This window comes from Chinchilla lanigera, unplaced genomic scaffold (assembly GCF_000276665.1).
Source record: "Chinchilla lanigera isolate Chin_1 unplaced genomic scaffold, ChiLan1.0 scaffold00105, whole genome shotgun sequence".
NCBI lineage: Eukaryota > Metazoa > Chordata > Mammalia > Rodentia > Chinchillidae > Chinchilla > Chinchilla lanigera.
The window spans coordinates 4,494,346-4,521,667 of record NW_004955506.1 but is presented as its reverse complement, the minus strand read 5'-3'; the positions used below and the strand labels follow the sequence as shown (position 1 = coordinate 4,521,667).

Sequence of the window (27,322 nt, the reverse complement as noted above, 5' to 3'; positions counted from 1 at the left end):
CTACAAAGCCTTCAAAGTAAAGGCAGTGACTTCTCCATTTCTTACTGGAGGATTTATTTAAATAAGATATGCATATTAAGTACTTCCTCCAAAGATGATTCCATTAGTACCCTGGTCATTTTGTTCATGAAAGGGTCACATGGTATTCCCATTAAAATATAAAAAGCGAGTCTTGCTTAATGAAAACAATACGTTATGTATATTTTTGTTCAGCTAGGAGGTAGAAAACAAAAGTATATGCTTGCCTGTAAGTTACAGATGTCAGCTCCCACTAATGTAAGAATAAGAGTAAAACAGAATTTTTGTATAAAATTCAAATTTGTGCTTGTGCTTCATATTTGCTGTAGAGTGGATGATCTCCTATTGCCAGCTTGAGCAGTGCAGAGAGCAGGGATTACCATGTACTAATCCAATCACAAATGTTTCTATCTAAATTTAAATATGTTTGTTTATGAATATAGAAAAAGTAATAGAAAAACATCTTCGTATAGTACCATTTAGTAAGTTCTACCATGGATCAGATAGCTTTGAAACTAATAACCCTAAAGTAAAAATAATTAATTTGAAAATCCATTTATTCCTATGTTCAATAAAGTTGGATTTTTATGTAAAAAAAAAAAGAAGAAAAAAAGAAAATATTCCTTGGTATCTGATTATTTTAGCATGAGAATGCAATAGTTCTACATAGTCACAATTATAAATATTAATTGTAAATATTACATTTGAATGTAAAATGTTTAAAAACTGAAACAGTGAGTATACTGAAATGACTAGAATTAATTCATGATTTTTAAAATATTTTTCTTTTTGTCATTGTGTAATGTCTGTGTATGAAAGATATTTCTATGCTTTATCATACAAGAACTTTTGTTTCTTAAGTTCTAAGATGCCATCTGTGTAGGAAAAAAAAGACTCAGTTTCACCTCCTACATACTCAAAGCACAGATGGCTTCTGTGCCCTAAAAGTTGTGCGATTTCTCCCCCCAGCGAACAAACACTTCCTCAGGCTACCAACTGGGCATCCTCCAGTCTAATTCAGTTCCGGGACAGTGTCAGATCCCACAGGTTGAAGGCTCTGTCCCCAACACCGCCCTGGCAGACCCAGTCACAAATCAAGGTCTCCAGGACTTCTGGTCATGGGTACCCACAAGCTCTGCTTTAAGCTCATTGGTTTGCTGCAGCACCTCTCAGAACTCAGGGAAACACATTAAAGTGATTCATTCTAAAGGATATTTCAGTGGGGACAGTTAAAGAGCCAGTGAGATTCACGAGGTCAGATGCTTTGGAAGGATTCCCAGCAGGGAGCTCTCGTCCCAGTGGGACTGAGATGTGTCACTTCCAGCAGGTGGGTGCATTCTTGTTCACTTCCTGCGAGCCTCTTTTGGTCAGAAGCTCCCAAGACCTGTCCTTCTAGGATTTCATGGAATGTCATCGCAAGGCACAACTAAAGCATGGACAGCCATGTCAAAATGAGATTAGATGCAAAGGCTGTGCTGGATACAAATAGACCGGGTGGGAACCCACTGGGGCCATGTGTGCAGATTCCCCTCAGCCTCTTTGTACAGCACTCCTCCCTCCTGGGGATAAGCAGGACCCCTTTGGAAATGGGGGTCCTAAGCTCAGACAAAGAAGGAGAGAGTTTTCTTTATGATAGACTGCAAGACAGAGAAAGCAGGTGAGATCAGGATATCTTTTTATTTTCTGTGAGCCACCATGGGAAAGAAAAATTCTGGTTTATATGGTTGCCTTAGAGAGGAACAGGAGCAGGTAGAGGACGGCACAAGAGCAGAGATAAGTTGCTTTGTAAGGCTGATAGCTCCCAGTGTTACAACAGAATACTGTCTTTCACCTTAATCGCTTTAAAGCTGTCCTAAGCTGCTTTATGCACCAAGGACAAAAGCCAAACATTGACAAAAAGATGCACTGACTGTTGTAGACACTGAGGAGATAACAAGGGTTAGGGTGGTCACAAACCAGGTACCAAATCTACCTATATCACCATAAACCATACAACATATCATTGATTTACTGGTGATGTCTTATTGCTGGGTTTGATGGATGGAGGAGGAAACCATATTAAATTTAACACATTCCTGCTGACTTTAACTGCTGTTCGTACATGCATGACTCTCCCATGGCAGCTTGTATGTGCTGGTTTTACGAGTGATCTAATCGCTTTTATCAGTCTCTTTGCTAATAAAATTAATTTAAAAACTGCACAATGGGACAGTTACGCATGTACCACCAGTGGCTCTAGTCACTCAGCAGGTGAGACATACAAATTACGGCCCTGTCGTGAACATGTTAAACAGTAGTTTGTAAGGTCAGTTCAAATTTTAGAAGTAAGATTGTTAAAGTACAGGGATTAAAATGTCCCCCTATAGAGTAGCATTTACCTGTAAGAAGTCACTTTTAAAATACATGCCTACTCTGATGTATGTCTACTCTGCAGTGCACTTGAGGCGAGTGGTTATGAGGGTGTCTACAAGTCTTGTAATGAGCATAAAAGGAGGGAATTGAGTGCTTGTAAAATTATTGAAAGGACATAGGGCTGTGCCATAGGCTGCCTCCAGAAATGACTCCCCAAAGAACCCTCTAAGGATCTGCTGCTTGGGTAAAGAATTGGGAGGCATTTATTGCACTGTTGCCCCCAGAGCCCAGCTTCAACTCCTGCAGTGCAGATAGCAGAAAGCAGTACTAGCCAGACATAGTAGCACTCACCTATAATCCCAGCACTTGAGAGGCTGAGGGAGGAGGATCACTGCAAGTTTGAGGCCAGCTTGAATCCTATTACATAGCAAGACCCTATCTCAAATAAACAAAAAAGAAACCAGCACCAGTGCAGTTTGTCTCAGCCACAAAGAGCACCTGGGTACAACCTCACCCAGACCCACTACCATCTCTAAGACTGTGCATACGTGCACTCATAGCCAGTGCTATTCCCCACCCCCACCCGGATCTGGATTGCACACATTGCCTCTAGTTGGGGAACTTAATCTTCACCCTTTGCCCTCAGAGCTTGCTGAATGAAGGAGTTACCTTCTATCTCAGTAACCCATCAACTCAAGGGCATAGATTGAAAGAGGGAACAGGGGTGTCAGAATTTCAAAGAACGTAGAAAAAAATCTTAATTACAGTAGGGAGGTTGTGGCAGTCTGCATTAGGTTAATAAGAGAACTTCTTAGTAGCAGATGGAGTGAGGTAGTGGGTGTCATCTTGCTCTCTGCAGGGTCCTGGCAGCAGCAGGGCTAGGAGGGCTAGAAACCAGACTGAAGGCTAGGATGAACATACAGAAGAAGCAGGGCAGTGTAACAAGGGAAAGAAAGGTTGGGGGCCTCGAACGCTGCAGTGGTGAGATTGAAGTAACACGAGGCCATAGGAAACAGCAAGGGACACCAGAGAGAGTATAGCTGTGACCAGGACTTGAGGATGCTCAGAGCCCCTTAAATGTATAGAAGAAAAGTTAAGGAGGCAAGAAGGAAGTGGGACTAACTCTCCTTTGGTCGCTTAGAGATAGTGAAATGGATAGTAAGTGGAAAGGGGCTCCCAAGAAAAGTCCTCCAAAGGCCTAAATGGACAGTCTGAACTTCCTGTCCATACTGTAACCTTCTTTTTTGGAAAAGTAATACTAGGAAGTCATAAACTGCTTGGCCCTAGTATGAATAGTGCTGTCTAAAAATTTTAGATGAAAGCAGAAAAGTATTACTTAGAATATTGTTCTAAAACTGTTGATTTCAGCCGGGCGTGGTGGCACGTGCCTGTAATCCTAGCACTCGGGAGGCTGAAGCAGGAGGATCGTTGCGAGTTCGAGGACAGCCTGGGCTACCAAGTGAGCTCAAGGCCAGCCTGAACTGCATGGCAAGACCCTGTCTCAAAAAGGCAAAAGAAAAAATAAAGAAAACTGTTGATTTCTTCTGTAAAGCATTAATGTCTATCTTTTACCAGCAGATGTCGCCCTTATTTTTTAAAAACGGTGAAAACTTTGTTCAGCAAAGAAGACTAACCATCATTTCTGTATTGCTGAAAGTTGTTCTTGGGGGTTTTGGGGGGTTGAGTTTTTTTGTTTGTTTGTTTGTTTTTTGAGAGAGGGTCTCACTATGCAGTTCATGCTGGTCTTGAGCTTACTTTGTAGCCCAGGCTGGTCTCAAACTCACAGTAGTCCTTCTGCCTCAGCCTCCCGAGTGCTGGGATTACAGGCATGTGCCACCATGCCTGGCTTGAAAGTTTTTTGTATTAACTACTTAGTTGTGATAAAATTTTTCTAAACAAAAAATGATTTATTGATAATTGGTAAACAAAACTCATCTTAAATAATTCTGAGGTTGTGCTGCATTTTGTTATGTAAAAACACTGATGTATAGAAAGATCGGTGACCCCGTAAGTCTTTCTCATTGAGTCAGGGCCTTAGATTTGGGTCTGTTTAAAGACCAGGAATGTTAGTATTGCTTTGATAGTCCATTTCGTTGGGAAAGAATAAATTTAGAAGTTTCAATCTGAATAGTAGATAGCTAGCCAAAAATTGCCCATTTGATGTATCTGCATTATAAGAATAGGTCCAAATTTGAGATCGTCTACTTATCATCTGAGATTGTTAGGTGGCTGCTTTTTTCAAAGGTCCAAAAAGTACTGGCTTAAACAGAGCAAGTTTATCACTACATCATATAAAGAGACTTAAATGTACAGTTTGGCCTGGTCAGAATTCTTGGTTCCTTCTGTCTCACTACTTTGCTGAGCAAGGCATCTTTTGCGTTTCCTTAGGGTCCAGGATGACCTCCTGACCACCATTAGCTCCTCAGGCAACAACAAAAATTACTGTGAGAATTACTATGTCGGTGTATCTGTCAGGGTTTTACTGGAGAAAGAGATATAAACAAGATACACAAATGCTTAACAAATTACAAGTTTGGCATACAGTGGTCAGCCACAGAGTTGTATGAGGAAGTGTGCAGAGGGTGTCTGCACACTGGAGAGCAGAGGATTCAGTCCAAGGTCTGGAGCTCACTGCAGTGTTCCATGCAAATCTATATCAGGAGGCCAGTGGGTCTGCAACGGAAGGCTGAAGGATCCAAGGTGGAAGCCGGAGAGTCTGCACTAGAAGCCAGGAGACAGTGTCCAAGCTGAAGGCAAAGACTGGAGCTCCTGCAAAGAGTGGAAGCCAAATTCCCATCAGAAAAGCCAATGTGACAAACTTCTCCAGGAGACTGAGCAATGCACCATCTTCCCCTCCGGAGCCAGGAAGCGATGCTCAGAGTAAGGACCAGAGCTCCCCCAAAGTGAACCATAGCCATTCTCGGCAACAATGACAAGGTCCCAAGCTCCTCGGAAAATGAGAACAGCTGAGTTCATCAGGAAAGCCAGCATGACAAGCTCCTCCAAGCGAACCAATAGCTCCTTACAGCTTCTAACAGCATCCAAAAGCTTCTAATAGCTCCCAACAGCCTTTCTCCTTCTCCTGTTCTTCCTCTTATGCCACCAGCAACAGTCCTCAGGTGGGCACCATGCTGGTTCAATTCAGCTGGGTGTTACAAGTTGGATCTCCAGTTGTCAATCCACCACAGTGGACAAACACAGCATATATTGCTCTTGTTATATAATCCAGGGGTGTTTTGGTCTTTTTGTTCATTTACTAAATGCTTAGTGATGTTTTTCTTTGTGAGGCAATATGCTGGTACTACAGTATAATACAGAGTTGTAAGGGAAAAATCTTGTTTGAAATAGCTTGTGGTCTATCATAACTGCTGGCTTCTCAATCTCTGTTATAATTTCAGTCTTTATGAAACAGAATTATTTAAGTACAGTGAGAAACGAGCTTAAACTTTTACCTCTTTCAACAAGTTATTGCCAGCCAAGCATGGTGGTACACACCTGCAGTCTCAGCACTTGGGAGGCTGAGGCAGGAGGATCGCTATTAGTTCAAGGCCAGTCTGCATAATGAGATCCTGTCTCAAAAAAGAAGAAATTATTGTCACTTCTAGACCAGCACTCTGTGATAGAAATATAATACAAAAGGCTAAGAGTGTGGGTTAATGGTAGAGAGCATGTTTAGCAAGTATGAGGCCCTGAGTTCAATCCCAGCAACACACATACATACAAATAGAGAAAAAATTCCTTTTAGCTGGCTTAGTGGGTTGGCAGTAATCCCACCTAGTCAGGAGGCTAAGACTGGAAGACCACTGGAACCCAGGAGTTCAAGGCCAACCTGACCAACAGAGGAAGACCCCCATCTCAAAAATATTAATGATGGTGATGCAAGCCACAGATGTGAGCTAGGTGAATCCTTGTAAAGCCAGGTAAATCTGTTACTACCATTTAAAAGTAATAGTTTCTATCATTTCTAACAGTAACATAACTGTTACTACCATTTAAAAGTAACAGTTACTATCCATAATGTACTTTTATCTCAATATATCCAGAATATTACCATTTCCAACATAAAATCAGAATAAGTATTAATTAAACATCTCCTTTTTTGTTTTTGAGAATCATTACGTATTTTACACTTATAGCATCCAGTAGCCACCTTAACAGCACCATATTGGGCAGCACATGGTCCTCTTTACTTTCTAAACCTGTCTGAGACTTAATAGTTATATATGCTTTGAATACTGTAAGTGTCTTATAATTTTTATTGTCCCAGCTAATTATTTGTTTATTCAGGTGATAAACCATGTTTTATGCTTCTGCATCTTCCTATCACAATTAACACAGCCCTGGCTCAGCCCCAGGAAATTCTTTTTCTCCTTTGGGTATGTTTGGTTTGAAGGGAAATATCTTCCAAGCAGCACTGTCCCATAGGCAGCGAAGATGGAGACCAGACTAGAGAGAAGAGCAGCACTGTGGCAGAATATACACTTCAGTGGGACAACAGAGGCACAGAACCATGAGAATGTATGCCCACAGATTGGTGTCATCCCAGGGCAAGGAGTGAGAACAAAAAAAAGACTCCTGGAATCTTTGGTTGCAGGGCCATCAGAATTAAAAAGCCTCTAAAGGCTGCCTCGTAGGCCCCCGGAAGGAGAGCTTCCAGCACACAGGGAGCCACGGGCGGGGAGCGCCGGTCTTCTGGCTGGCTAGCTTCCTTCCTTGTAGGCCCCCGGAGGGAGGGCCCCCGGTGCGAGGGCCCCCGGCGCATGGGGAGCCATGCGGCGGTGAGCGCTGTTGCGCGCTGGCCCTTAGGCCGGCCGCCACCACTCAATTGAGATCTATCATGACAGAGAAACAGTGACACAATTGGCCCACCATGCACCGACTGCAGATGCCCACCCATGGACGTGTGTGAATCATTCAAACTTTGAACAACCCCTGGGAATACATGCCATACAACGGGCCACTCTTGCTCCTGCCATTGAGAACCAGAAAGGTCCAGAGTCAGCAGAGGAGCAGCTGCTGAACAAGGACTCAGAGAATATGAGAATGCAGACTAAGCCCACAGAGTCAGAGGTCCTGTGGACTGGGGTCACGAGAGCCGCTCAGAAGCTGTAAACCAGGAGGACCTTGCACAATACCTGCAGACTCCCTGGAAGCCATTCTTCCCCTGACAGTACAGGCTGTGGTGGATCTCCAGAGAAGTCTGCAGCAGGATTTCTTCTGCCTGTGCTGACAGTTGGGGAGAGGACACTAACTGGTTGTGGGGCCCCAATGTGATGGGAGGCTGGAGAGAAAACACTACAAAAAATGGCTTTGGCCCCAGAGAGCTCACTTGATTTTTGACAACCCTTAGGCTGTAACTACTTGTTAGATTCTTCTTGAGTATCTCTGTCTTCCTGAGAAACCACTTTGAAGATACCATGTATTACAGCAGTCATTGATACTTTCCTGCTAATCTATCCATAACTCTGTAATGTTTGTATGGTTCCTATCCTATTTCCATTTAAATGGATCCATGTTTATTATTATGTGTTTCCTACAACAACCATTGAGAATTATTGAATGATTATTCAGTAGGTCACTCATGTATAGTTCTATTTATATTCTTTAGAAGCCACTTTGAAGATACCAAAGTATAGTACAACAACTATTGATAATCTCCTACCTCTTTTGTCTGTAACTCACTATCATTTGTCTATTTGTTTTCCTGAGAAACTATCCTGTAGATAACAATATGTAAAACAATAACCATTGATAATTTCCTACCACTTTGTCTGTAATTTGGTAAGCCCCCCCCATTATTACGTTATCCTTCTTTTACTCTTTAAAATAAAAAAAAAAAAATTTTAAAAAAAGCCTCTAAAGGACAGAGGAAGAAGTGGACAGTCCCTTCAGACAGAGGTGACTAACATGAGGTGCCTTGTGCGTGGAGCTCTGTATGAGATGGAATAAATCACCTGGATTTCTAAGACAGTATCTGATACCTCTAAACTTGATGAACTTCTGTTTTGATTAAGACCGTTGCCTTCCCTTTTCATTTAGTAATCATAAAGAAAACTCTTAATCACAGAGGATATGTGGAACTGATTGTTTAACTACTTATTATAATGATTTGTACTTGAAAATAAAACACCTACATAAGACTTTGGGATACATTACTGGAATTTTTTCCCTAGATTTTTGTGTCTGATAGTGTAAGTGGTTTCTGTTTCCTATACCAATAGCCAGTAGACTTTTCCTGAAAGAGGCTAGATAATAAGTATTTAGACTTTTCAAGCCATATCTTGCTTCTGACATACATTCTTCTTTGGTTTTTTTTCTCCCACCCTTTAGAAATGTAAAAAGCACTGTTGATTGACCTGCCAACCCCTGCCTTGCCCAGATAACAGTTATTTGAGAGAAAAAGGGAAGACTGGGTTAGGATACTTAGGCTCTAAAAATGAAGCATTATCCATGTAATATATACCTAATGCGTTAGGCAGGTGACACTGGGAAATTTCATATGCAGATATCTTAGAATTTGGTGGGTTTGATAGGGGAAAAGTGACTGACTGGTAACATACATTTATTTGCTTACTTCTTCCTCACTATAGCATGAATCCCTTCTCCTCTGACAGGTCTGTTGGAAAATAGCCCTGAGTTTATCTTTAGATCTGTTTTATTCTATCATTATCTTGTCTTTTTGAGACAGGGTCTCACTATGCAGTTCAGGCAGGCCTTGAGCTCACTTAGTAGCCCAGGGTGGTCTCGAACTTGCAACAATCCTCCTGCCTCAGCCTCCCTAGTGCTGAGATTACAGGTGTGCGCCACGACACCTGGCTAGATCTTTCTTAAAGATAGCAGCAGTGTTATGGAAAAGGTTAGACTGGTGGTCAGAGATCTGCCCCCTGGACTTGACACATCTTCTGTATTCTCTTGGCTCATTCACCTTGGCTGTTGGAAACTGTGTGGTTTAGCGTAGGACAGGTTGATTCTGAGGTTCTTGTCAGCTTGAATTTTTTGCTGCTGAGTACTTACCAAAGTATTGCCTTCAGTGTATCTTCTTTACTTCTGGTCTTTTGAAAAGCAGGATGACAGAAGAAAGTACTTCTTCCTTGATAGTAGCTGGCCATCCCATGTCAGTTATTACAGAAAGCAACTAGGTTTTCATTGTAAGAGTGGATATAACTTCCCGCAGCCTGATAAAAGTTTCTGTGTTTATTCCCTTCTTACTTTTTCTCCTTCTTCTGCTGCTTCCTTCACGTTTTGTCATCTCTGAGAAAGACTTAAAAGAGTAAAACAAGAAAGCTGCTAAGTACTAGGGACATGATGATTTCAAGGTGCCTATAGGACATCCAGGTGTAGGTATCTGCTAGCCATCTGATACTCAGCATAGTCATAGAATTGGTAAATGAAGCTATGGGAGTAGACTCAATGATCCAAGAGGATCATCTTTTATATCAAGTATAAAAGAGAATCTGCAAACTTTAAAAGACAGAAGAGGAAGCCTGCCAAATGGAGCAGGAAAATAGAACTAGGACTAGGAAGGTAGTGCCTCATGAAGACGACAGTGGCTATTACTGTGACTTTTTTTTTTTTCCCTGTGGTACGATGTTTTTAATTATTCTGGGAAGATACCTAGAAGGGGAATAGCTGGGTCAAATGGAACCTATAGTCCTAGTTTTTTGAGGAATCTCCACACTGATTTCCACAGTGGTTGTACCAGGCTATACCCACCAACAGTGGAGAAGGTTCCTTCTTCCCCACAGCCCCTGCAACATTTGTTACTGGTTGATTTTTGATGATTGCCATTCTTTCTGGAGTGAGATGGAATCTCAGTGTTGTTTTAATTTGCATCTCTCAAGTGATGAGTGATGTTGAACATTTTTTCATATATTTATTTGCTGTTTGTATTTCCTCATCTGAAAATTGTGTATTCATCTCAGGTGCCCATTTTTGGATTGGGTCTTTGTATTTGAGAGGTCTGATTTTCTTGAGTTCTTTATACATTCTCGATAGTAAACCTTTGTCTGAGGAATATCTGGCAAACATTTTCTCCCACACTGTGGGTTGTCTCTTCACTCGGTTGGTTTCTCTTACTGTGCAAAAGCTTTTTAATAAGATGAGACCCCAGTTGTTGATTCTAGTTCCTCTTTTCTTTTTTTTTTTTTTTTTTGGTTTTTCTCTGGTACCAGGAACCGAACTCACGACCTTTCGCTTGCCAGGCAAGCGCTTTTGCCACTGAGCTAAATCCCCAGCCCCAGTTCCTCTTTTCTTGAAGGCTGAGCTACAGTATCACTGATGACTTTGAGAAAGTCTTTAGGTCTGAAGACTTCGGAGTCAGGAGATAAGGATCAGAGTATGTCTCTAGGCTTTAGCATCGGGGAGTCCTTATCCTCTTGGATGGTGCCACTTCCATGAGCAGATAAAGGGGCAAAAAGTGAGGCAGCATTCCCAGACTCAAACAGGTTTGACAGGAGAGGAGAGAATTGAAAGGTAGCTGGAGGAGAAATTGGAGCTGAGCAGAATAGTGACTGTTGTTAGTAAAGAGATTAGATTTTAGCGTGTTTAAATGTTGATGAGAAAGAGCCAACTATAGGATGGCAAGACAGCACCTAGGCCAGTTAACAGTGGGAAATGTGCTACTCCAGCCTCCAGCACAAATACATGTGACTAGTTTTCTTCTATATACTTAATGATTTCCTCATATTAAAGCTTTGACTTAACAGTATATATCATTGGTGAAACAGAGTTAAATCTAAAATCCAGTCTTATGCCTTGGTCTTTGTCTACTCTGCCGATGGTTGAGGGCTGAAGACCCAGAGCACATAAAGCCCTAAAATGGGATGCAGAGCTTGGAGGGCGCTGTCTTGCCTTGCCTCGCTGACAGACCAGTATCCCACATACCACCGAGAAAGAAAAAGAAAATAGTCAGTGATTATAAGACACATCCCAGCATAAGTGATACTAGCATTTGAAAAAAATGTGAGTCTTAGAATTGATGGAGTACAGTATTAGCCGTGGATGGATGTTAACAGATGTTGGGAGCAAGAAACAGTATGATATTCATGTATATGTACTGGCAAACAGGTAAGGATGTTTTTGCTTCTCTTTCTTTAGGATGAAGTCCAGTTTATCTTTCGGGCATGGGGAGAGGTTCCACTTCTCAAAAGTGGGAAGTCTTTGAATCATTGACCCAAGAACATGTAGGATTGATGGAAAGCACTGAGAGCAGGGACCATGCATTCAGAGTGTGTGGCTGTATGATTGTCTTGAAAGATGCCTAAGTCTGTGTCATCCTGTGGAGAGAGTAGACAGTGGCTTCATCCAGGACCAAGGACTTGTTAGGCAGCATTGAAGACAGGCAAAAATATTGGGAAAACTAAAGCAGGCAATGTAGTGGTCACCTGGTATAGAGGCCACGTTGAGAGACAAAAAACACAGGCACACTGGAGTTGTCACTGTAAAGAAAATAAAGTCTCATGGGACTCCCCCTTCCACTGTGTTGACTTAAAATTCAGTTTTACATAAAAGATACACAACTGTACTCATTTTGTATGTGAGTTCTTTACTCAACTATTAAACCAAAAACATTCAGAAATTTAAGTAGAAAGAAACCTCTGTAACAAAATCCAAATGACTCAGTGAATGTAATACCCTGGATAGTGATGTTTAACATTTAGAATGGAAATGAGACTGGCTGTTGAGGCTGAGATTGTTGCACCTGACATTAGCGTGCACTATCACTGCACACGCTTCCTTTTGTGTCTGGCAGGCTCATGGGTGTCATTTCAGAGTGACTGGGCCAGAGTACAGGTGCCTCTTCCCAGATGGTGATGTGAAAATCTGATGGTGTTCAGATGACCCAAAATGCACAAGTTATTTTATTCATTATCATCAGAATTAAAATAAATATAAATTATGGATGCCCGAGGGTCTTGTGATTTGTATAAATCATGAACAAGAGCAAGGTGGTCTGGTCACCAGCAGCTGCATCGCTTCAGAATTCATTGGAAATACAAATGTCCAGTTTCTCTTCCTCCAGCCAACCTGATCAGAAAGCCTGGAGCTAGATGAGCTGGCGGGGCTTTCATATGCCCTCTGGGGGATTTTAGTACAAGCCTGTACGGGAACTAACTGCTGTTCTAACCTATCTTTTTCACCCTAGTTTTGCAGATGATTACACTGAGTCCCAAGAGCACCTGGCTTAAGATCTCAAGATTTCAGTTTATTTCTGAAAAAACTGGGTCTTGAACCTGCAATTCTAAAATTTAGTCCAGTTCTATTTCCAAACCACTGCATTATCATTTATCTCTCAGGTTTTGGTGGGGGAGGGTTAATCACATTGTTTTGTGTGTTTTGGTTTGGGTTAGGTTTTAAGGAGATGTTACTAAAGCTTTGGGTTCTTCTTCTTCTTGTTCTCTTTAGTGCCAGAACCTACTAAGACCTGTTCAAGCCAGCCCCAATCTGCCAGTACCAGTACCATTACTTCCACCAGCACTATCTCCAGCAGCAACAATGGCAAACGTGCACCTGCCAGTGGCCAGCAACCAGCTGCATCCCGTTACCTGCCTCGTGAGGTGCCTCCACGCTTCCGCCAGCAAGAACAGAAACAGCTGTTAAAGAGAGGCCAGCCATTGCCCACAGGGACCCTGACCAGTGTGAGTCCAGCGCAGGGTGCTGGGCCTACAGGGGCAAGCCCTCCTCCCCTTCCTGGAGCTGGGCAGCATCCCAGCAAGCTCCAACCAGGTAAAAACCAGGAAGAGTGTGACTTTTCTTTTCCTTTTTTTTTTTTTAAGTATTGGAAATCTAACCATAGCCTCACACATACTAGGTGAGCATTCTAAACACTGAACTACACCCCCAGCCTAAGACTTTTTAATCTAAGGACTTTGTTGATGAGAAATAAAATAGACATATTTTGGTTCATATTCATTACATACATGTAACAGAAATAGAACGGTCCATTTTAGGTAGACTGGAAAGTTTGTGGCTTCCCCTATTTATTTATGATACTTCTCTTGCATCTGCAGATGGCATTAGCTACTATAGCTCCACTTATCTCTCACCAGTAGCTAAAGGTCTTATGTTGGTCCATGTGGCCCATCAAGTTGGATGCTTTAGAACTACTATGCAGTGAAATTTACTTCCCTCCATTGCCCAGGCTATCTCCTGGATATGTACACATCCTTGGGCTTTCATTTGCCCTCTGGAGGATTTTAGTACACGTCTGTATGGGAACTAACTGCTATTCTAATCTAACTTTATTACCCTAGTTTAGGTGATCTAAGCCTGACTGATAGCCTTTGTTCTGAGCCCATGTGAACTCTTAGGTTTTTCCTTGCTTGTGTCTTGTTGCTGCCTTCCCCATATGTTAGCTTTCTTTTGGCTCCCAAGAAAAATCACCACTTGCCCATTTGCCAGCTTTCCAGCTGTCAAAATATACACAGCCCCTATCGTAGCTCCTTTTTCAGTCTCCCTGACCTTACGAATTTATGTATGCTTTTGAGAAATCTCTTCACTGTAGTTTTAGGGAAATTTTTGGATGAGAACAAAATATTTCTGTTCAACTGCCATGTTTCTTTGTTTTGTTACATATTACATTTTTCTGTTTCAAGTAATTTAACTTCTAGATTTTGCTATAGCTCTTCAAATATACGTTCATGCTGCAGGTGTAGTATGCATGCCTGTAATCCCAGCACTTGGAAAGCTCGAGACAGGAGGATCACCACAAATTTGAGGCCAGCCTGAGCTATATAAAGTGTAAGGCCAACCTGAACTATATAGTGAGTGTAAGGCCAGCCTGAACTATATAGTGAGACCCTGTTTTTAAAAACGTTATATATATATATATATATATATATTCATTGACTGAAAGTGTAGTCCTGTCTGGCTACAAATACTTTGCAAGCAAACATACCAGTTATTTCATTGAAATACAGTCATCAAGATAGTCTTAACAGAGAGTCTGGTCAGGTTTAGACAGCTTAATATACAAGTGTAAGGCCCTTAATGAAAAACGGAATAAGTGACCCTTTCTCTCTAGGTGCCTCTCTTGTGATACAATTGGGTAACAGTTTTCTTGAGTGTTTTTGGTAGTTCTTTTGGTACAGGAGGATACTGAGACCTGCTTAGATAAGTAGAAAATAATCAAGGAATGAATTCTGTCAAATTACAGTATGAAAGCAGTAGTCTTTCATAAGCAGTGTTTGGGGTTAGGGTTATAGCTCAGTGATAGAGTGCTTGCTTACCCCTCCAGTGTATTCCTCAGTGTCTCTCACACACGTACATGTAGTATATAGAAAATTTGTGTAAAAACAGAAATCCTTATTTTATGGATAAAAATGTCAAAAATTTGAATCCAATCTATATAATAAATATAAAATAAATTGATCCCTGGCTCCCAAAGTCTTCATTTTATACCATCTGTCCTCCCTCAAAGCCTCTGGTATCATAGCCAGGTGGATCTTGCTGTCACTTTTCATTGATTAAGAGATACCCTCAGGGCCAGGCATGTGGTGCATTTTTATAATCCCAGCACTCAGGTGGCTGAGGCCAGAGGGTCACTGTGAGTTCAGGGTCAGCCTGGGCTACATAGTGAACTCAAGGCCAACTTAAAGTACACAGTGAGACTCTGTCTCAAAAAAAAAAAAAGACATACCATCAGAAAGTGCATCTTCCTATCGTAGATGCAGTTTTTCTCTGTTCACTGCCTTGTCTGGCAATACTTTACTCTTCTTCTCTGTAGTTCCCCTTTCTCCTAACTAGACCGGTTGCTGACACCTCTTAGGCCTGCCAGCTCAGCACCAAATCTTTGCCAGTAGGTGCACCAGAAAGATTGATCTTTCACTTCCTTTCTTTTATTTATTCAGTCTCACCTCTAAACTAAATTTAAAATAATCTATGAAAAAGGTACCCAGACTTTCTGTTAGCTTAGCAAAGTGGAAAACCAAGCAATACTTCATTTCTCATCTAAAAGAAAAGGTCTGATTCTCTCATGGCCTCTAATCTTTAAGATCCCTTTCTTTTACCTTCTGGCTCACCAGAGAGTTGTTGTGCTATTCATGTTGGATGTTGCTGGAATACCGTGGTGTTGTGGGTCAGCACCAGCATTATATGTGACTGGCAGTGGTGAGGAGATATCCTATAGGGTGATTAGAAAGGCCTGCTTCACCTTGCAGGCCATAGCTCCTGTGGGATGTTGACCAGCTCGCTTTAACTGTCAGTGCTTTCCCCTCTCTGTGGAGTGAAGAGATTCCTCCCTGGTAGGATTGTAAAAATGAGGTGTTTGTTTTGTGCCTAGCACAGGCCCCTCTACCTATAGTAAGTATTCAGTAAATGCATGGGAGTTGTTAATTGGGACTTTGAGACTTTGAAATATGTGACCAATATGTACCCATCTTTGAAATATTGTGTGCAATAGAGTGGGAAAAAAGAAAACTTTTAGGTCTTTAAATGACTGTATTCTAAAACAATGCAACGCTTTCTCCTTACTGTGACTTCTACATATGGTATTTTGGGATTTCATCTGTTCTTCTTGGAGTTAAATACCAATTTTTGTTTTTCATGGCACAATTTATTTGATGAATTTAAATCCAGGTGAAATTCTGTTAGTGTATTTGAGAAGAATAACTCGATTTCTTGATGCAATTAAGATATTTAAAATACTGCTTGAAATAAAAACTTGTAACAGTTTCTTTTAAGTAATACATAGACTTTCATGAAAAGTAAAGTTCATGAGTACATTCCTCTAACTGTAAAGTTACATAAATAGAAGTATGAATACTGAGTCAGCAGAACTTAGAGTGGATCAACCAGGCAGGGGCAGATAAGTGACTAATCCTGAAGAATTGAACAGCATACCACTTCCAACGAAAAGTGCAACTGGGAAATACTTCAACCTAGTACCTTCATTTCTGTGTTCTTTCCAAGGGGTCAGCATGTGAACTCTTCCTCTGTCAAGTTTCAGTGTTCTTAGGAAAGCTGAAAAAAGGTTAAATGTCTCTGGAAGGAATTGATAGAGTTTGAATGATCTTTACTACAGCTTTGATTTTTTTTTTTTTTAATTTTTTTCATACTGGGGATTGAACCTAGGACCTCACACTGAGTTGCATCCCCAGCCCTAATTTTCTGTTTTTATTTTGAGACAGTATCTTGCTAAGTTGTCCAGCTAGGCTTGAACTTTTGATCCTCCTGCTTTTGTCTCCTAGAGTGCTGGGTTTATAGACCTGCCCATCAGGCCGGGGATATAGCTCAGTGGCACAGTACCTGCCTGGCAAGCTCAAGGTCCTGAGTTCAAGTCCCATTACTAAAAATAAAGACTATAAATACTATAGACATGCCCATCATGCCCGGCTTATCACCGCTTTTTTTTTTTTTTTTTTTTGAGACTGGGTCTCATTGTGTAGTTCAGGCTAGTCTTGAACTATGTAGCCTAGACTGGCCTCACAGTCATGACAGTCCTCCTGCTTCAGCCTCCTGAGTTACCATTGTTTTTTAAAATTGCCTTGTGCAAGCCTAAGAAGACAGATGGACATCTTGGTTTCTTCACATTTGAGTGACCATTTGCCAACCTCTTTCATGAGAATGTTGATTGTCGCAGTCCTCACCATTTTAATGGGAAGCTTACATGTCCATTCCAACAGAGAGAATTTATGGATGTTAAGCAATATATGTATAGAAGTGGAAACGTTTTAAAAGAGTTGAAAATTGGATTTGTTGGGATTTTTTTAGCCTTGTACATATAGAAAATTTGCTGTTGTTTTTGAATCAAGGACTCACTGTGTAGCCCAGACTGGCCTTGAACTTCTGGTGATATTCCTGCCTCATCCTCCCAAGTGCTGGGATTATGTGCATGTGCCACTATGCCCAGCTAAATATAGATAAAAATTTATATACTTTCGTAGTACAAGACAGCTGGCTTAACTTGTTTTTGTTTTGTTCGTGTACCACAATACTGCCTAACAGACTATATGGCTCTCTTGGCTTAGCATCATTTTTATGTTATCACCACCTTAGCTAGGTGTCATGGAGAGGCTTTGTTGCTGTTGCAGCATTATTAAAGTCAACATTTACCCCATTTGGTAAGATGGGATGTAACTAACATTTCTAATACCAAGACTTTTAATACTGACATTCACAAATAAGTCCTGGAGAGTACATTAGCAAGGTTTAATAATGCTGATGTTGCAGTTAAGCTTAAGGCAGAAACAGACATTTTGTAATGGGCTACCCATTCGAAAGTAAGCTTTCTGGCAGGCATCAAGCTGACTGTTGCCATTAGCAGTTGGTGCTGTGACTGTACTTTTAATATATTTTGTGAGCTATTTCCCTCGTGGAAAATGGGCTCTTAAGCATGCCCAGAGCAGCCAGAGTGACAAAGCCCTAACTAGAAATGTTCTTGGAGCTGGAAAAGTAACTGTGAGCCATACAGGAGGAAAAGAGGGCAACCCTGTGGTACAGGAGCCCCTGCCCAGGGCAGCTCCAGCTCAGGCCATGTGTAGGGTGCAGCCTGTAGCAGAACTCGTGTTTTCTCCATCACCAGCAGTAGCCAAAGACATAGTCAGCTGTCCTCAGTGTGGAAGGGCTTCTGCCCAGTAAACTGGCCAGCACTCTTTTCAGCCCTGATCTAGGCTGGGAGGAATAAGCACTAATGCTGGCAGATAAATACTGGCCTTCTCACAGAATAATCCAAGGGAAAGTGGAGTGGTTTTTTGGGGGTTTTTTTTTTTTTGGGTTTTTTTTTTTTTTTTTGGTGCCAGGAATCAAACTCACAACCTCGCACTTGCCAGGCAGGTGCTTGTGCCACTGAGCTATATCCCTGGCCCAAAGTGGAGTTTTAAATCCATGTATTGAATCTGAGGGGAGCTTGTTTAGCCAACTGGTAGGAAGTCTGACCTGGTCAGATCACTGTTAGTGTATACATACTGTGATTTACACGAAGTTTCCAGAGAATGACACTTTAGCATGTTATTTTCTCTCCAGACTGTTGTTGCAAGTCTGAAGTGTAACTCTGTCTTGAAACATTTAGAGAGCTTTTATGTTTTTCAAAAAATGAATTTTCCTTCCGCCTTTAGATATTGTTTTGGTGGCTTTATGTACATTTATAAACAGAGGCATTGATTAACATGCTGTAATGTTTGCTACTTAGATCTTTTTTAGATAGGAGCAGGAAAGTAATTAAGTTGGACACGTGCCAGTTTACATGTGGGACTCATTTAGAGTATTACAGCTAGTGTTGGTGTGCCGAATGTTTAGGGGTTGTTTAGGAAAAGAAAGAAGTGTAAAACAAAAGCCCTGTGGTAGAACAGCCCTTTATTTGCATGCAGCCAGTAAGCAATATGCTGTTACTCTTTGGCTGGCTTTCAAGAAAACAAGAAAAGTGGTTGTGATGCTAATTGTCACTAGCTCCTGAAGAGAAAATGTTTGTGACAATTGAGGGAATGTAAAGAGAAAGGAAGATGGGGTTAGTGTCAGCTACAATTAGATAATCAAAGCTTTAAGATCCTGTCACCAGATGCCTCCACCTCTGGTACAAGGGGCTGAATTGGCCACCTCTGGGGTGGAAAGGGCATCACCCAGTCCTGCCCAGCTGGGGCAGCGGGTGGCCTAGCAGCTCTACAAGAGGCCGGACCTGCTGACATGCTGGAGGCAGAGTTTGGGAATACCCACATGCCGCAGAGGCCACAGTACCTTCTACAGCTATTTCCTCACTGTCAGCCCCTCGTAGGACAGGGAGATACGATAGAACCCCCACAGCTGCTTGAGACAGGGCAGTCCAGCGAGGGGGCTTTAGCTCCACATCCCTCAGCTCGTGGCCACTGCCAGCCTGGATAAAATGGCGTCTTGGGAAAGAACAGCTTGCTGGTCCTGCTGCAGAACCACAGCCATGGCCTGGCGCCTGCCTTGCCCTGCCAGGTCAGCACACCCTCCCCGCTGAGGCTGGCATGTTTCCGTTGCCTTACTGTCCTAATCCATTCCTAACCAGTCATATTTCACTGCTGTTTTGAAGAATACAAAGCAACATGCTTATTCTTTTAGACACTTTTTTTTTGGTTTTTCTCCGGCACCGGGAACCGAACTCAAGACCTTGCGCTTACCAGGCAGGCGCGTTTGCCGCTGAGCTAAATCCCCAGCCCCTCTTTTGGACACTTTGATTATTATTTGCAGCAAAGCTTTTACTCTGTTCTGTGTTCACAATTCCTTCTACTTATAGCACATGAGGGGTGAGATGTTTGAGAGTCTGTCTATTGATGAAATTTTGAATGCAAAGCACTTTGTCCCTGAGATTTTCACCCACAATAAATGCAGGGGTGGGGGTGATCATGGGTTCTTAGAACTGAACACTTGTAATGTTTATCCTGCCCCTGAAAACTGGGTAATGAGGAATTTATGTTATCAATAAATATTAGTGCATGTATGTTGTCATCTGTTGAAAACACGGAGAACTATTTTCTATAATGTGTTATTTATTATGCTGTAATCTCATTTAAGAGGATTGTGGTGCTAAAGAATGAATGCATTTCCTTCTTGTCAGTATTAATACCAATTAAGCTTTCAGCATGCTGCTTCTGTGTAAATGTTCTCTACACATTCCTAGCTGGTTAATTTGATACCTAATTAAAATTTTGCTTAGTGTGGCTCTTGGAAGGTCTTTATCAAATGCTTAAAACATTATTTTTGTATGGTAACATTTGGAAATGTAAAAATAAAAATAGGAAAGCTTTTTATGTAATCCTTTTTAATCATTTAAGACAGATTTTTAGAGAGATTCCTATTTATAGAATATGTAAACCATTTAAATGGTTTAAACAAGAGAAGAAAAGAGAAGTTAACATTATACATGAACCTTTTTTTTTCCTTTTCTAGGGGAAATAATGTTGGTGATATGACATTGTGGTAGAGCACTGGAATCTTATGCTGAAAACATACGTTTCAGTTCGTTCTCACTACTTAGTACTACACACCTTAACCAAGTCACTCACTGCACTAAGCTTCCATTTCTTTTTTTCTTTTTTCTTTTTTTGGTGCCAAGAATTGAACTCGGGACCTTGCACTTGCCAGGCAGATGCTTGTACCGCTGAGCTGTATCCCCGGCCCTAAGCTTCCATTTCAATGCACATGATTTGATGTATAAGGTTCAGCCATATCAGTGTGTGCAGACCTCACACTTGGAAGTACATGGTGTGTGAAGGATATGAAAACTCTCACTGTCAGGTCTCAGCCTGGCTACATATCATATATGTAGATTCATCCTTTGAAAGCTCTTGTGCTGTACATGTCAGTCCAGAATCCCTAGGTGAAAATACAGTGTTGGTTCCTTTAGCAATTTTCATTCACTTTAAAGTCAAAAAGTTCTAAGGCAAATGGTATGCCTTAAATGGGAGTTACCCTAGTGTTCTGATTAAAAGAATATGTTGTGGTGATGGTGGTGGTGGTGACAATGATGGCTGTGGTATTGGTGATAGTGGTGGTGATGACAGTAAGGAAGCAGAGGAGACATTGTAGGAAAAGACAAAACAAAGGAAAAGGGAGGCAAGGTAAGGGTAGATCCTAATTTCTCCAAACTGGCTTTAGGTTTAACTCTTCCATATGTCGAGGATGTGGGTTTTGCTATATGTTTCACATGTTTGTTTATACTAATATAGTAAGATGATATTTTCAAGTCGGTTTGAGTCTGGATTTAAAAATAAACTTCTTTGCTCTCTGTCTTTCAAGACCTTTCCAATGTTGTGTCCTTGTTTATTTATGACATGGTCTTGCCATGTTGCCCAGGCTACCCTCAAACTCCTGGCTCCAGTGGTTCTCTTGCCTCAGCCTCCCAAGTAGCAGGGACTACAGGTACATATTAGTGTACCCAGTATCAATTTTTAATTCCTTCTTTATGTTGAAGACTTTGTTTTTGAAAAAATATTAAAGTAAATAATGCACAGTTTATTTCCTTTTTAATGGAAATAAAGAAAAACTGAAGCAGAGTGAAACCTGTGCATATTGTGCCTATTTCTGCCATGTGTGAGAAGTTCTTTGAGAACTATGAATAGGTATTACCCATCTCTGCAGCCTTGGAATCCCATGGGTAGGAACCATTGCATGTGTTTATTTGCTGATTATGTGTGTCTCAGGGAACATTGAGATGAGACACTGACCGAGAGTCACAGGAGGGCAGGCTCAGTATGGAACTGTAGGTTGCAAAGATAGAAATTTGTAAGAAAATTTCTTGGGATGCCAAAAAATATCCAAGCTGGGAAGATCACAGAGAAAGAAAACCCAAAAATTAGACCTAAACTGCAACAGGGAGTAATTTTTACCTTTCATCCTTCGTTGTTTTTACATATTTCATGCTCATTTTGATCCTAACAATAAAAATATTTTTCCCACAAAAATCCGTATAGTTTAGCCAGATAAACTACAGCCATGGTGTTGCATGCCTGTAATCCCAGCACTCGGGAGACTGAAGCAGAAGGATCTCTGCAAGTTTGAGGCTGGTGTGGGCTACATAGAGAGTTCAAGACCAACCTCAACTACAGAGTGAGACCCTGTCTCAAAAAAACAACAAAAAGAGACCCTCCAAAGAGGTCCATATAATAAGCTTCACCATCCTTTGCAGGTTGAGGACAGAAATCTCAGTTCCAAATGGGCTTGAGAGCTTTCATGCATTCATGGGATTCGAGCCTTTGGAGTTCTATCATCATAGCACCTCTCCTCTCCCTCCACATCAGGGGACAGTATAGGTGACCAGTTTGGGGTTGCACTTGTTGAGGTCTCTTTTAGATGTTTCATCCTTCTTCCACCACCACCAGCACTCCACCCCTCCATTCCTTTTTTCTAACCCTTGGTCTTTTCACACCTTCCTGTTGTTAGGAGCTAGTTCTGCAGTCTTTAGTTCACCTCAGTACTTCTGGTGGGCACCATTTGCAGGAGCATCTTGCTTTTGAGAGATAAGGGGTACTGGGTGGTATTCAGTGGGAAAATGAAAACACCAGGGTTCAAATCTTTCTACCTGTAGCTCCCTACGTAAAGCTGTGGAAAGGGTTTGAGGGTGGTAGAAAAGTGTCAGTAACAACATTTTTAGGGAAGTTTAATATTGCTAATTACTATTGTCTACCATATTTAAGTTTATTACATTTAAATTTCACCATTGTTCTACATTCTTTATAGTGATTAAACCACCTACACTTGTTGATGCCATTCCAAAAAAAGGTAATATGATAGATATTTCTTATAGTAAAATCGGAATCCTGTATGTGACTAGTCCCTGGCTTTGCTTTGTTTCACTTTTTATAATTTCAGAGAAATACCTGGGACCTGCCCTTGAAAGATAAACACAAGGCACATAACTTCCGTTTATTGGAGATGTTCTGTATACTTGGTTTTTGTAGACCTAAGTTTGCTCCTGCTGGTCCCTTCCACTATCACAGTACTGAGTTCTCTGTCTCAAAGCCTAGAGAGGACTGAATGGGTGTTACCTCATGGTGACTCCTTTAGCAGCTAGACACACTTGTTCAGAGTAGCCAAGCTGTACGGGTACCTGAACGTACCTTGGGTGATTTTTTTCTTTGAAATTTGAGGTTTTAAAATTTATATGAATGAAAAAAAATCCCTTCTCACAGACTTGTCTCTATAATTCCAGTCAGCCTTTGTTTAGTCCTGAGCCCTTATTTGCTCTTGTAAACCTCGTAGTCAAAGGACCATCCACAGCCAGGCATAGTGGTATAAGCCTGTAATTCCAACCAGAAGCAGGAAGTTCAAGGCCAGCCTGAGGAATATCGTTTCTCACCCCTTCCCCTGCAAAAACCAGGACCAACCAATATGCACCTGTAATATGGGTTCCGTGTTTTCCAACTATAGTAGTTTCTCCTTTTTTTCTTTCTCCCCTTTTCACTTTTTTTTTTTTTTTTTTTTTTGAGACAGGGTATCACTATGTAGTTCAGGCTGGCTTTGAATTCACTATATAGCCCAGGCTGGTCTCAAACCTGTGGCAGTCCTCCTGCCTCAGCCTCCCAAGTGAGTGCTGGGATTACAGGCATATGCCACCATGCCTGGCCCCTTTCACATTTAATCACAGTGTTAAATTTATTACTTACTTTCATACTACTTCACAGAAAAGCTGATAAATTATTTTTTTCCAGGGAAGTAACTCAGAATGTAAAGACAAGTTTGTTTTCCTTATGGGAAACAAAGTTGCCCCTGATGTTGTTATACCATGATATCAAAAACTGTAAGTGTATTGTTTCACTTTTGCTATTCATGTTTATTTATAATTTCATATTTGGATTATAAATATGTGTAGAAAATTCCAAAATCAAATCATCTGGGTAAGAGGAAGGCATGTGCTGGTATTGTTTTATAATAGTTGTAGAAGACTCGTTGAGTCTTTTGGTTTTTTCATCTCTGAATAATATCTTTATTATTCAACTCTGTTCATTTTAAACAGGATGAGCAAATTTGATTACAAAAGTATCTGTTTTATTCTTGAAAAGATGTTCTGCATCACTCATCTTTAGGGAAACACAAATCAAAACCACCGTGAGATGCCACTTCTCTCACTGGAATGTATTATTCAAAAAAATAGAAAGTGAGTGTTGAGTGTGTGAAAAATTACAGCTATTGTGCATTGCTACTGGGAATGAAAGTGATGCAGTCCCTGGAAACCAGTGTGAGGGTGCCTGGCTTTGTATCAGAAAATAAGACCAGTTCCAATTCCAATATAAATTAAAAAGTTTGGCCAAAAATGTCCCTCAATCCCGCTTCCAGGTATATACCTAGAATAGTTGGAAGCAGGGATGGAAATAGGCAAAGTCCATCAACAAGTAGATGCAAAAACAAAATGTGTTTTATCCATACAATGGAATATTATGCAGCCATAAGAACAACTACACCATGACATGAACTTTAAAGACATTATGCTAAATGAAATAGGCCAGTAAAAAAATAGAACTATTGTATCATTTCACTTATAGGAAGCATTTGGAATAATCAAATTCATGGAGACAAAGTAGAATCAGTATTTACTAGAGACTGCAGGACTAGAAGTACAATTACTGTTTATGGATATGGATTCCAGTTTGGGATAATGGGAAAACTCTGGAGGTAGATAGTGATGATGGTTGTATACAGTGTGAGTATACTTGATATCCTTGAGTTTTGTACTTGAAAAAGGTTAAGCTGGGTATGGTGGCACACACAGGAGAATCACTATCCTGAGTTTGAACCAACCAGGGCAACATAGTGAGTTGAAGGCCAGCCTAAACTATATAGTGAGACCTTGTCTCAAGAAAAACGTTAAACAGTAAATTTTATGTTACAGATATTTAAATACATTAAACATCTTTGCTCATGTAGTTGACACTGACCACATCAAATATGTGGCTTGGTTTTGTGTGTATGTAATTCTTACATTAATATGTACATAAGCTCTAGAAATCTGAAGTTTTAATGCTCAGAACCTTAGGGATTAAATAGCTCAACATCATTTTAGAGTTGGGTATTGACTTCAGATTGTTGGGCTACTTTGGTAACTTTAGCAAGAACTTGGATTTCTGGCATGTACAGTTATGCTTTTTTTCACCTAGGAAACAATGCCCAATATATGGCCAGTGTTATGGACTAAGACCACAGAGGACCATCTGTGCCCTCAAGGAACTTACCTTGAGAAATTAGATTTATAATTCAGTGATCACACTGATATTTAGTCACATGGAATCTGTGCTCACTCAAAGTTAACACATTTTTTAACATAGCACTTTTGGTTTTTTAAATTACATTCCTAAGAACATTGGCTTAGGTACCTTTGAGGCTCTGTGTATGTCATCATGTTATATGATTTGTATCATCTAATTCTTTACCTTATTGGAATATTTTGAAAATAGAATGTATACAGAAACTAGTGTAACTTTATCCACAATCAAAATTTAGCCTAGTTTTTTTTTGCCATATCTGCTTCAGAGTTGCCACTGTTGCTGCCCCCACAGCTCTTATATTACATGTGTGCTTCCCTACCTAGGTGTACACCTCATTGTTCTAAACTGGTTTCCTGATTGCTTATAAGGCTGTTCATTGTTTCAGCTGTTAGTGACTGTTGAGGCTTTTCTTATGTAGAGCCGTTTCTATTTTTCCCTCATTTTTTGGTTGGGTTTTCCATCTTTCTCTTTGACTCATAAAAGTTCTTCACTGTGGCAGTCACCCTTTGTTTGGTACTCCTTGCCAGTGCCTTTTCAGTTTCCAATGAATGATGTCTTTTATCAAACGGATGTGTTTTAAATTAATATAATCAACTTAATCGGCTTTTTAATGGCTTGTTCATTTTTTGTCTTCTGTAAGGAGATATACTGTCAAAGATCACAGATAGTTTCTTACATTTCCTTATTAATCTCTAAAAAGCTTTGCTTTTTCTGATTAGGTCTTCATGTCACCTAGTGTATGTCTGTGTATGACGTAAGATAAGGGAACCTCCTTCACTTTTTTCCATGTGGCCAGTGAGTTGTCCCACAGCTCTCCTTAGCTAGTCCTCCTTCTCTCTGCCAGCCTGTTGCTGTCATCTTCCAGTCTGTGACATGACTGTGTCCCTTCCACTTCGGGGATAAGCAATCCTCCTATAGCAACTCAGTGCAGATCCTCAAAGCAGACAGTTAACAGGGATGACCCTTTCACAGTATGACAATTGAGGAATGGGAATGATGATACCTTGTGTTCAGACTTGGTGAGCCTGGGTTGTTGACCTCCAGCTGTCTGCTTATGGGTCCTACTCAAGAGGCAAGTGGCCTGCTTCACAGCAGTCTGTTCTTAAGGGAAGGAGACAGGTGACAGGATGAACTGTGCTAGAATTTGCAGACAACAGCTATAATCTCTGTTAGCTTGGTCTTATTTTCTGTGTTAAATAATGACTGGCTCATTTCTCTCTCGATTCATAATTGCATATGCTAGTTTTTAAGACCCAGCAAGGGAAATTGTCATAAATCATAGTTGCAGAGCCAGCCCCTAATTAACATTCAGTAATTAAAAACCTGGTTGTTTCATAGTAGATAAGACACTTAAAATTTCCTATTGCCTCATCTACATTTAGTACTTTTCACCTGGAATTACTTTTCTACTTTGGAATCACTTATAGCATAGTTATAAATTTATTACATTACTTTTATATCAGGCCACAGAAATCCCTTTTATAAGGTTGATGTTAGCTTTACTGTGTTTTTTCTAGTAATTGTGATGCTTAACTTACTGCCTTGTTTTTCTTTAGCTCTGTCAAACATTAAAGAACTTCTTTAGGGGCTGGGGATTTAGCTCAGCGGCACAGAGCCTGCCTGGCAAGCGTGAGGTCGTGAGTTCGATTCCCAGTACCGGGGGGGGGGGGGACTTCTTTGATAAGCCCATGTTTTAACTGTCCAGAAATAAGATTCTTGTTAAATTTAAAGAGAACATAATAATTAAAAGATTCTAGAAGAAAAGGAAATATCTTTTGCAGTTTATCTGTTAGCATAATTATTGAAAGAAGCTTCACCAAGCATTTGTAAATTGAGTGATTCTGTTGTATATTTACATTAAATAATTTTTTCTGATTTTGGGGTTTTTTTTTTTCCAGTACCAGGAATTGAACTCACAACCTCATGCTTACCAGGCAAGCACTGTGCCGCTGAGCTAAATCCCCAGCCCCTAGATTAAATAACTTTTTTAACTTTTTCTTTGTCTTTCTGAGACAGGGTCTCACTGCAGTTTAGGCTAGCCTTGAACTCACTTTGTAGCCCAGGCTGGCCTCAAACTCAGAGCAATCTTCTTGAGTACTGGCACTACAGTTAACATCTACTTGGTGTTTGAATAGTACATACTTTGAATAAAATCTACTGGAAAATAGATTTCACTGCAATTTTGGAAATACTTAGGTAATTAAGAAATTATAGGAGGTCATAGGCAGTTACAAAATGGCAGGTTCTTTAAAAGGAATATAAGAGTGAAATTACATAAATCCTATAGGAAGTTATCA

General features: G+C 40.7%; 1 protein-coding gene across 1 annotated transcript in view; it reads left to right on the top strand.

Annotated features, from left to right (window-relative positions):
- The window catches only part of Tnrc6c (trinucleotide repeat containing 6C), a gene marked incomplete in the record, with an annotated part of 139,088 nt that overhangs the window by 57,975 nt on the left and 53,791 nt on the right, over positions 1-27,322 (top strand). Inside the window, 1 exon segment of the mRNA XM_005407391.2 lies at positions 12,775-13,095. Within this exon segment, the coding sequence (XP_005407448.2) occupies positions 12,775-13,095 (321 nt within the window).